This window comes from Cryptomeria japonica, chromosome 10 (genome assembly GCF_030272615.1).
Source record: "Cryptomeria japonica chromosome 10, Sugi_1.0, whole genome shotgun sequence".
Classification (NCBI taxonomy): Eukaryota; Viridiplantae; Streptophyta; class Pinopsida; order Cupressales; family Cupressaceae; genus Cryptomeria; species Cryptomeria japonica.
In genome coordinates, this window is record NC_081414.1 from 775,742,184 (window position 1) to 775,754,744 (window position 12,561).

Sequence of the window (12,561 nt, forward strand, 5' to 3'; positions counted from 1 at the left end):
ACATTCAAAACTGTTCCACAAAATCCAAAAACATCGAAAATCACACAAAAACATGGCAACACCTTGTACATACTCATCCACATAGATGCAAATCAAACATTGACATAATACTCACACAATGACCATTTATCAATCAAACCACACAATCAACATGAACACTCAAAATTGTCTTTAAACAAGGATGCATCCTTCCTTACCAAAATAAAGACAAAAGTGATGTTTTCTTTGACAAGAAAATTATGTTAAGCTATCAAATACTTGGTTGATTTGTGAGTACAATCATTCGTTTATCTGTATCGGGATCTTTCAGCATTGTTTTGTATCATTTGCGCATTATTTTCGATGAAGTTTTGGGGCATGTACTAATGGTGTCTACGTGGGATGTTCACTAGGCTACGTGATCTTATGCCAAATGCAGTCATAGATCATTACAGCTTGCTGACTACAGCGTATACCTCGACCATATGAACATGAACCATTACCAAGGATCCCTATTCTTTATTCTTTATGTATATACTGTTTGTTTGTACGTACAATGCTCTTTCTTTGGTTCCTCCTCAGCCAAATTGGATAAAGGTTTTTATTTCTTAGTACGGTATGCACTTGTCTCAGGATATGATCAGCCTAAGATCAAGGAGGACGATCCAAGTCATGCATGAACAGAGATAATCCTTATCTATTCCGCAAGCAATACTCTGGTCGACTTGAACCTTATATCAAGTCGTTTGTATTAACTTGCTATATCAAATCCATGTAAGGAATACTCAGGTCATCTTGAATCATTATGTCAAGATGCTTGTATTCTCTTCCAACATTTTAAAGCTCAATGATGAAAATAGAGCACTATGGATCGTCATTTCATCTCATTTGTTTATATCTTGCATTCTGTTGCATATCACCCATCCATTCATTCATTCATATGTAGGCTTTATATGCAAAAGTGACCATTACAGCTGATCTTGGATACAATCACGACCAAGTACTCTGATACATCATCAATGCATCATGCAAAATCTTAAAAACCTTGCATTCCTCATTGTCATATCATCACCGCATTTTGGTGTATCTTGCATTTAAGTCCATTCATGTCATTTTTAACTTAATATTGCATATAGTTCATTTTTTTTTGACATTAGTTTTCATTAATCATTTGCATCATTGCATAAATCATAAATAATTAGATTCATTCATGGGCTCAAATTGTCTTTAATTGTTTTAAATCATTTACTAGGCATTCATTTAGTGTCAATTATCCATCATCAGTTCATCATCCTTTATCATTTATTATTGCATCCATTCATTAGTGAAAAAGTGCATTCATTCATTATTAAAGTATCTTATTATGCTCATTTTAAGATTCATTCACATTACATTCATTATCCTCTTTTTAAAATTGCATTAAGGTGCAGTTATTAAAACCACCAGTTATAATATCATCATATTATCATTTTTAATTAAAACATATAAGAGCATTTAAAATCATAAATCCATTTGTTTCCAAATATTGGGTCATACCATCCTATATATCCATTATACATATGCATTTGTTTAAGCATTATCATATAAACATTTGTACTTTACATTTTGTTTATCCATATTACATTCATCTAAAAACATCTAGATGCATATCCATACATAAAATCAATCATTCAACCATTGCATTAACAACATCGCATAAATCATCTCATCATTATATCGCCATAGGAAACACCAAAATCTTGTTCATAAATCATCATAAGCATACATCATCATCATGGCATTACATACATAAAGCATTACATCAAAAATCAAACAAATCATACATATATAAACCTGCATTCATATGTCAGTATCCAACATCATAAATCATCATAAAAACATGCATAAAAGAAACATCTCATCAAATGCATACATGAACACAAATCCATCTAAACAATAACTCATCATCCTGCATAAACATCCATAAAAATCAAATGCATATCATCCAAATATGGGATCTCCTCATATATATCATCTCATATATCAGAGTACAATGAAGTCTACAAAATCAGCTATCAAGAGGCATCCAAGATACAGTCCAAAAAATAAACAATGATATAATACATATATGCAAAAATGCTCTCTCAAATGCCACTCTGGCCAGATGCTGTACCACCACCACCATCGCCACCTACACTCCCACCGGTGCCTGCACCACCTGATCCATCTCTCTGTGGAGGCCTCATTGAACCCCCACTCCCTCTGCATCCCTTGATCTCTCCCTCCGTAGAGGACCCATCACACCCCCACTGCTCTACGCCCTCTACGATCGCTCTGATCTAGCCTGCCTCGTCTGAGAATAGCTGAGAGCTCGCTGACTAACTGGCACAACCTGCTCATATAAACCCCGCCAGTAGTCTATCTCTGTCTGTGCTCGTCATATCTCCCTCATCACCTCCCCTGTAGGACCCTGTGCTCCTACTCCCATCTGGACTCTCTCCTGCAGCTCGACCAATCTCTCCACTGCACTATCGCTCTCTCGCAGCACCACCACCAGTTTTGCCTCCCGTGCAAATAGCTGCACATCCCTAGCTACCACCTCCACCTCCAAATCCTCTATCCGGGTTTGCAAGCATACAATCATATGATCTCATAGATCTCCAGTGGCTCCCTCCCCGATGTCCATCGCCACCTCACCTGTACCACCCTCTCCAGTAGTCTCCTCTCCTTTGTCCATCGGGATCTCTCTCTCCATCCCCCTCCCACTCAGCTGAACTCCCCCCAGTATCAATGGTCTCTATGATATCTGTAGAGGCAGTCCACCTCTCCCTCTCTGCTGACTCCGCATCCCCAACCCACCACCTCCTCCACCACCTCCTCCTCCCCCACCTCCTCCTCCTCCTCTCCTCCATCTCCATCCCCTCTCATCCTCAAAATCTGGGATCGGCTCTGCTGGATCTGATATCCGTAGGATCGGGTGCACTACCCGGTACTGCGTGTACTCGTCTGTAACACTTGCATCCACGACCCTCTATCGTATATCTCATGGTCTCACCTGCAGTGTCTGGAACTCTGCCAGTGCCTGATCATATGGTAGCACTGGACCCCATGCATACCTCTCCTGAATAACCTGAGCATACTCTCCTGATCCACTGGGCAGTCCCTGCTACCATCCAAACTGTCTCAGCACTCTCCCAGGCACCTGTCTCTCTACATGGTACGAGGTCCTCCCAATGAGGAATCGAGACATAAAAACATAAGGTAGTGCCTCTGCGTCATCATCCCATAGCTCACACTCCAAGTATGGCTGCCATATCATTGCATCCAGATCATCCAACACCCGCTGCCACCACTCTAACTTCCCCAGGTGGGGTTGACTCATCATGCCGCTATACATGAACATGTACGGCTGATCTACCACACGAAATCGCAGACTCACCGGTCGAGTCACTGGTAGGTGCTCCCAGGCCCAAATATGCAGTAATGTCATGCCCACTGCTAATGAACCCCTCTCCTAGTAAACCACCTCATGGAGCTCCTGGTATAAGTGTGCCAGCACACATGACCCCCACGCAAAATGGGTCCCCTCGGTAACCATCATCTCGATCACCTGTCCCCACCCCATGGCCAAACCATGTGATCGCCTATCTGGACAAAGCAGTCTTCCCACGATACCTGATAAAACTGCTGGAAGAGGCTCATATAAAGCGGCTATCTCCTCCCAGGCAATCGAGCCATCATCAAAGAAAACATCCTCATCAAAAATCCTCTGCACTACAAGAGTCCCCCAAGATCTATCATATGTGACTAGCTCCCCTTGAATCGGAATCCGTAGGATGCACCACACATTCTCCAGGGTCACTGTCATCTTCCCCTGAGCCAGATAGAAGGTGCACGTCTCACTGTGCCACCGCTCTGCTAACGCTATGATCAAACTGTGATTGATACAAATCACGGGCATGTGCATCACCTCATATAGTCAAGTTGCAGCAATGCAATCAATCTTCACCTCGGTCAATCAATCCCACAACCCCTGTGTCGCAGGATGGCGCTCGCGTAACTGCAACACGCCTAGCTCCTCCTGCACATGGACATTCATCAATCACCATCAGTTGTTTTGTTTTCAAACTTTCTTAAGTTTAAACCTAGACTATCATCAGATACTTTAATCAAGTATCTTCGGGTCTCAACAGGTAAGCAATCATGGCCACCTAGACTTAAACGGGCATTTATCCTAAACAAATTACCTAAGTCTCATCAGGTTGCTATGGTTCAAAACAACTCCCACTTCACCTCACCATCCAGCCATCATTGGCATTCGGAGATTCTCTTCATCCAAACTGGGGCATATCTTTATCCTAAAGCAATAGCGCTATTTTACTATCAAAAGCGCTAGTTTCCCAACAATAGCACTACAACCCTGACACAAGTGCTCAATCAACTATCCCATAGCGCTAAAACTAGAAATGCGCTAGAAAAACTACACAGTAGCGCTAATCAAGCTCAATAGCGCTCAAATAAACCCTGAATAGCACTTATTAATCAATAGCGCCTAAACTTGCCTACAATAGCGCTAAAGAAAATAAAAAACACTCAAACAAAGGGACAATAGTGCCATTAGGGCACAATAGCACCATTACGACACAATAGCACTAGTTCATGGAGCAAAAGTGCCAAAATCGAAGTTCCAACGTTCTTGCTCCGACTCGACTAGGACTCAACTAAAAACATATCAAAAAAGCCTAAAAATTAAAAATTCAAATTTGCGTACTGCCAGTCCATAGTCGTCTGGGCGCTGGAACCGTTAGACTTGCTCGAATCTATGCTCTGCTATCGGTATTGGCATCCTAACTGTTGCTCGCTCCTCCAAATGTCCTTATGAAAGCTCTGGTTTCACACTAGTCGCGGTCACAAATGATCCTGTTTTCATCCCTTTCACCCCATTTATACCCTTCACCGTCATTGTAACTTCCCCCCGCTCACCGCCATGGTCCCCATGAACTTCCCGAGCCCCCCATTTCTCCATTTTTCCCCCGTTTTCTTCTATTTTTCACCCGTATGGCTAACTTCTTTTCTTCTAACACCCTGCCAATTTTCATTCTTTTTCGAGAGATCGCCAGATTTTTTGAAATTTTTTGGTCCATCTCTCGAAGGGGCATGCCACCCATTAAATTAAAATAATAGTTTCACTTTATAATTTATTGAAATTAAAATAAATAAATATTTCAATAAATTCTAAAATAAAAGTATTATATAGTTTTACCTTAACACTCAAATAAAACAAATTGTTTTAATTTAGATTATTAGAATAAAACTAATTTCAGAAACCCAAGATAGGAGATATCATGTACCTTTCACATGGAGGGTTTTTTTTTCTTTTTCCAAGTGCTATATTTGGCAAAGGGCATGTAGTTTTCAGGGGGGAGATTTTTGTTTTCTCTTAGCTCTATCTTTAGTAGACTTGGCATGCAGATTGTTAATGGAAGAGGTTTACTTTCTTTTTTAGTGCTATTTTTGGCGAATATGGCATGTAGTTTTTTAGAGGATGTGTTCTTTTTTCAAGGGTATATTTAGCAGTTTGGAAGTTCTACTTACAACAGAGGGAGTCTTTTTCATGCACAATTAGTTGGGGACCTATTTTTGGTAGCATAGACTATTTTAAGCAGGGTTACGCGTGAGTTTTTAATGCTATTTTGGGGAAATTCGCCCAGAGATTTTTCTCATGCAGTTTTTCATTTTTAGAGTTTTGGAGGAGATATTCTACATGGTATCTATATATTCTTCTATTCTCCTTTTTTCCCTCTGGTTCTTTCTTTTTTGCATATAGATTTTGCAAAAAAGCATTGTATCTTAGCACTTCAGTTTTTTAGTTTTATATAGCAGCATTCCTTTGATATTACAGAGTTTCGTATGTCTACCATGGTAATAGTGCATGTTCATTTGCAGATTTGATAGAGATTTACTGTGTCTTGATCTAGAAACCTTTGAATTGCAATCTATTTTATGTGAATGTATTTTCTGCTTTTCATATAATCATAGGTTTTAGGTTGTGTATAAGGGGTATTTTGTCAATTTGGTTTTGAAACTGGTTTTCCTTCCAAGTTTATGATCCCCTTAGACCCTTCTCGGGAAATATTTATATGGTTGAAGAGTACAATTATTTTGTGTGGGCGAACTTCTGTCATATTTTGGTAGGTTATTAGGCTATTATCATAATAATTTTGGTGTATCACCTCCTAGTTTAGTTGAAGCTTTCATTATTTTTCAGAATTATTTCTCACTCTTTTCCACACTAGTCTTTTAGTTTTAGGAGGGATTCAAGGGAAGCCGACCCATAACTTGAAGATTCACCTTCACTTTGAGCAACCCATAGGCTCGAAGGTGTTTCCACGTTTCACAAGATTTCTTGGTTTCACACTTAGCATCATGGGTGCAATCCTTCATTACAACAAGAGTGATTGCAGTTTAATGTGGCTATAAGAAAGATTAACAACCTTGAGGAAATGGTAGAGGTGTATGCTAAGGCTGATAAATGGGCAATGGAAGAAAAGGATGAATTGGTCTGGGAGGCTGCTAGTAATATGGTTAGAAAATGAAAGAAGGGGGACAAGGTTGATGGGATGCTAAATGAACTTAGTGAAAATTTGTCTTAGAGAGATGAGAGTAACATAGTGGTGGAGCCGAAGGAAAGCCAAGAGACCGTGAGATGAAAAATTGAGGATATGTCTATGTTGAGCCAATAGATGGCCTTGAAGAATTTATCCTCCTTGCAAACTATTTAGAAATAAATTGATTGCAAGAAAGAAAAATGCAAGAGACATGTGATGTCTCCCTTTGCTATGATGGAGCTCCCTACCTTAGTGGACAAATCTACTTTGAAATCTAGTACTCTGAACTCTATTAATGATTCTAACAAAAAAAATTATTTTTTGATTAAGTCATTGGATTGTGTAAAGATTGGCAAGATGCTAACACCTCTACCTAGTAGACCACCCCATTGTGTCTTGGCTAGTGGTTGGTTGGTTTTTGTTCAAGTTGGTTCTGTCTCTGGTCTTTGTCTAGTTATATGGTGGTTCCTCGTTGATTTTGGTGTTTTTTTTTCGGCTAGGTGTGCATTCCTTATGTGCCCTAGGTGTTGTTGTTTAGCAATTATGTAAAGGTTCAGGCCTATCCTTCTTGTTATTAGTTACAACAAATAATGACTAGTAGAAATAATATAGCACATGCTATAAAGCTTGAAGGGGCATAAAAACATAGGAAGAAATATCTAGGCCCAAGGGTTTCTCAAACCACAATACTCAAATTATAGTTCAAGGCATCAAGGGTCAAGTGATCATGTAAGAAACAAAAAATTTGAATTTTAATTGAATACAATGGTGAAAGTCTTGAAAAGATGAAGAAGTCTAAAATCTTGACATGAAGAAGGGAAAGACAGAGTTGGAAGAAAAGACATGGCATGATGGAGAACCATAAAACTATGAATGGAATAAAAGAAGACAAGAGTCAGAAGAATAAGCATAATCAAGGGGGTAAAACACATAATAGATGGAAATAGGGAAGACATAAGTATGAACCTAATTTATACAAGCTTTGATTAAATTTGAAATGGGATATATATATTTTTATTTATTCCTAAAGTGAGCAAGCATCAAGAGACTAGTGACTACCATCTACACCCAAAAAGAAGTAATGTTGTAGAAAGAAATAATTCTATTGTTACAGAAGTATTACGAATCATGTTGAAGACAAAGAAGCTATTTATAGTTATTTTGTAGAAGCATTGGTAATGATAGTATACCTAAAAAATTGTAATCTCACAAAATCAATAAAGAAAAATATACCAAAGAAATACTGGAATGATCATAAGAATTTTGTAGCTTATTTTCATGATTTTAGTGATATAAAATTGTATATATTCTAGATCAAGAGAAAAATATGTTAGATGCAAAATATAACCTTTGTACTTTAATGTGATATCTTGATAAAAATAGAGCCTTATAACAAAAAATAAATTGTGAGTCAAGGCAAGTGCTTTACATTGAAGGTGGAATTATAGTGGCAGGAGGATGTACGTTAAACAATAAAAGTAGTTCAGAAAAGAGAAGATGCATTGTTCATTTTCTTCTAGTAATCTTTAGTAGTAGCTAAGTTCAAGTCATTCATACTTATGTTTTCCAAATAAACCAAGTAGTGTTGCTAGTTCAGTTTCTTCTTCATGAAATTCTTCAACGATTTCAATTGCAAAGTCTTCAACAAACATAACAAGCTTAATGAGTGAAATTTATCAAAGCAATCCTAATATGAACCAAATTATTAATTTGGCTTTACATTGAATTGATTGGATTTTAAGATGTAATGAAAGAAAAAAATATGGATTGATGCTATGAATGTAGAAGTGGAAGTGATATATGAAAAACAATACATGGCAACCAATGTAACTTTGAAAACGTAAATAAGTGGTTTAGGTCAAATGATTCTTTAAAGGTATATAAAATGTTGATGGTTATATGAAATGACATAAGGAAAAACTTATTGCCAAGATCTTTGTATAGACAACTAGAATATTTAAATAAAAAAATAACCTTGCTCCAATTGCAAAAATTAATAGAATCAAAGATTATGTTAGCAATTATTGCACGATACAAATAAAATATGCCTCAATGAATTATATATAACTCTTCCTTTACTACTTTTCTAATTATTTTATTTTTATAAATAATATGACAACATGTAATACCTACGTATAAACACTCAAATGCTCAATCTACAACAATTTGGAATATACCAATGCATATTTGCTTTCACACAATTAACTAAGAGTAGGCAGCACGCTATCTAATAAAAAAACTATAGCCGTGTGATGTACGTTTCTTCCTATACGATCTTTTGCCATATATTGACGAGAGTGGGTATGGCGGCGGATACCAAAACCGCGAGACCCCAAAAGATTGAAGCGTTCCGCCAGAACTTTGGGTGCCTGTGTTTAGAATCACTTAACAGGATTTGAAAATTGCTTTTATACCACTCATTGATCTGCATCTTCAGCTTCATGAAAGGATCCTGCTCTGATTCAAAATTGATTCCCTTGCCAAGATTATTCAACATGTAGGCTACTTCTTTGTCCGTGCCCATGGTGCTCTGGATAATTTGAAACTTCCTGAGCACAGCAACATCTGCTTCGGTCTCCACCAAGCTATTCAGCAGATACACATAATATGAAATTGCAGTGAATCCCTGGCAGACCTCCAGAGCCATCAGATTCCTCAGAATTACTTCTGTACTGTCAGTGATCCAAATCGTGGGGAGCGAAAGAGTTCTCCTTTTGAAAGTCATCTTTTCGAGGGATGGAAGTCCGTCGTAATGACTGAACTTCATTCCTGCCTTGTGTAAGTCTCTGGTAGAGGCCATCAGAGTCTGATGCCTAATTAACTTGGGCTCTTCTGATTGAATGAGGAGCTTTCGCAGGAGACCTTTTATTGCAAAGCGAAGTTTGTTACCTCCACTAGGCGGTGTCTCTTTTGAATCTTTTGGGTCTTCCACAATTAGACTCTGGAGTAGCCCGAGAATATGTTTATATTTCTCAAGATCATCAAATCTCTTCAAATCTGGATTGTCAGGCCCATTTCGCAAGAAAGGGTGAATTTGAGGAATAATACCGTTGCATAGCAATCTCAGCAGCTCTTTCTTAGCTTCTGCCTCTGAACCTTTCTCCACTTCCAATAACTTTATCAGGACCTTAATGGGGATTTGATTTTCAAGCATCAGAATATCACTAAGAACATCAAATTGACAGGACTTGACTCTATTACTGTTGAAAATGGGATGACAATGCTGCTGTGGCTGTTGTTTATTCTGCTCTCCAGTAGTCAAAACTCTTAAGATCTCTAAAACAAAGCATCCATCCAAAGTGAAAACCATCGCTATGCTTTCGTCCTTGTATTCAAATTCTTCTTCATAGCACCTTCTAATTTCACAAACAATATGTGCGACTGCATCATGTAAATGCAAGTGCTCCTCCTGTCTTGGTAGCCTGCGTGCCATCATCTCTGCGGCTTCTGCTTTGAGGCGCTCCACATTGGATGCTGGCTGCGCTATCACATGGTGATAAAGGCCAAGGCGGACGGCCCGAGGAGTGTAGGCTTCCTTCCGTAGAAACAACAGAAACTTGGGGACCCTGTTTATGGTCACCCCAAAGTAGCCTGAACCTGGCTTGCAGTCCTTGATGGATCTATCAGTAATCCTCTCTGTCATATCAATTACCCATTTACTTTCCTCTTCCATAAACATAATATTGCCTTGCGACATCTTTCAGATTCTTCTATGTTAGAAATAAGATCTGCAAAAGGATGCTGCAGTCACTAATTGATTTGGCTCACAAACTACTGTCAAGAGAATGATATTATTATTTGTCAAGAGAATGATATTATTATTTGATAATGACAGTAAATCGTGTAACTTTAATTTGACTAATTTCATGAATGTTGATAAGGAGATTTCATAAAATACTGTCTTTGTGCTACAAAAATAAACAGAGTTTACTTAAATTTCATTAAACTGTTAAGTTTAACTTCAAATACAAATATTGAATACTAAATTCTATTGTAAATCATTGCCATGTAAAAAAAAATTGAAGTTATAATTCTTTTCTGACACGAGAAGAGAGAATAATAACATAATTAACATAAATAATCCGTACCTTATTTGAGCTCAGGGAGAGGCAAACACCACTGATCAGCAGTAGAAACCCACGCAATCAATTTATCTTAATTTGGAGACAAACTTATTTGCACATTTTTCCTTTACTCTCTGAAGCTGCTCACTTTCACTTTTAACTTCTCATTTAAGATTCGGAAATTTGGAATTCCCAGCCTTGTTTTGCTTTCTCTTTTGACTACTTTCATTAAAGATAATGCGTAGGTTATGGAATATAGGCTGAATACAATTTTTTATATCATGTACAATTTCTTTTCAATTTTTTTTTATTAAATTATTATCATTCAACCCCCAAAAAAATCCATTGTTTATAATTATCCTCCAAATCTATTCATATATCTATTTCCTTTTTATAGTTATCCTCCCTAAATTTATATTTATCATTCAACCCCCAAAAAAATCCATTGTTTATAATTATCCTCCAAATCTATTCATATATCTATTTCCTTTTTATAGTTATCCTCCCTAAATTTATATTTATCTATTAATATATTAGATATTTCTATTATTTTGTTTGAGCATCAAAAATGATATTTTAGATTGATTACTATAGCAGCCATGCCCAGTCTCTCTGTAGACATGTGAATTGTATCTGGAAAAATAATCTGATGGGAAGGATAAGATATTAAAGATAATGTTTGTAAAATCACTTCAAACAACTTGTATTCATACAGTTATTAGTACATATGATCAGAACCTTGAACAATTACTGCAGAGTAAACACGGTGGAAAACTATATACAATAAAAAACTGCTTTAAGAAAGAAAAAGAGGAAACATAGCATTGCTGGAAAATCGAATCAGCGACCTCAAGAAAAACGATTGATCAAAGATATCGTCAAGGCATCGAATCATTGGTGGGCAACACTGACAAGAAAAATGAAAACACGTCATCTCAATTCGAGGGAAGGAATTTATTTTTACGTCATGCAACCAAATAAGTGTAGGTTTTTGTTTAAAGTATTCAAAGATCAGATCTTTATTATGTAAATCTTTTGGCTTATACGATAAAGCAGCCTAGGGTTGTAGATTTCTCACAATACCCAAGAAATTAAATTTTCTAAAATAGACTCTGCTATATATTATCTTATTGCTTTTAACAAACAATATCATGAATAATACGAGTACTCTTCCCTTTTCTAGAGAAAGGGGATTGTGAAACAGGGAGAACCAAAGCGAGAGGAATGTTTGTTTACTGTTTTTTACTTTAAAAACAATGGTAAGAGATGATTGAGATGTTTGGTACTTGATTCTCCGATCGTAAACCAGGATAACATTGCATCCTTTCTTCCCTGGTTGTAAGAACGGCCACACAGAACAAAAAGCAGGTTGTAAGAGTAGGACATTCAACGGTTTCGTATGATACAGTTTTGCTAAAATTTTTGTATAGCAAACGGTACACATCAACATTAGTAGTTCTAAATTTGCAACCCTTCTGCATGAATGCCCAGTTGGACATTACACCCTGTCTAGGAGTAGGCAACTAGGGACAAATAGGGACAACTCAAAATTATGTATTTGCCTTAGTAGCTAAAAATTATGTATAGCACATTAGAATTAGTTTTGTCCTGCAACCCTTTTGCATGAATGCATAGATAGATTTCATTTGTAGGAGAAAACCTGTCATAATAGAAAAAGAATATGTGCAAACTATTGAGTCTAAAGAGCTAAAAATAATATCAAATAGTGAAACTAAAAATAGAGATTATTACAATGAATTATGTGGTTCATTATTAAAAACTATATCTACGAGAAAGTAGGGGAATATATTCATTCACTATTTCTCTCATACCAATATATAGTCTACATTCATTCTTTAATCATTTGAAAAATTAGTCTAAGAAATATCTCATTGCGGTGCTGAATTGATTATTTAAATTACTAAGTTCTA

At 37.0% G+C, this 12,561-nt stretch overlaps 1 protein-coding gene across 1 annotated transcript; it reads right to left on the minus strand.

Annotated features, from left to right (window-relative positions):
- Positions 1–8,590: 8,590 nt before the first annotated feature.
- Positions 8,591–10,743, minus strand: LOC131076035 (UPF0481 protein At3g47200). The gene is made up of 2 exons (XM_058013061.2): positions 10,655–10,743; positions 8,591–10,294 (listed from the first exon to the last, which is right to left on the minus strand). Exon 2 carries the CDS (start codon positions 10,261–10,263, stop codon positions 8,833–8,835), a length of 1,431 nt encoding a protein of 476 aa, XP_057869044.2. The 5' UTR covers positions 10,264–10,294; positions 10,655–10,743; the 3' UTR covers positions 8,591–8,832.
- Between the last annotated feature and the right edge of the window lie 1,818 nt (positions 10,744–12,561).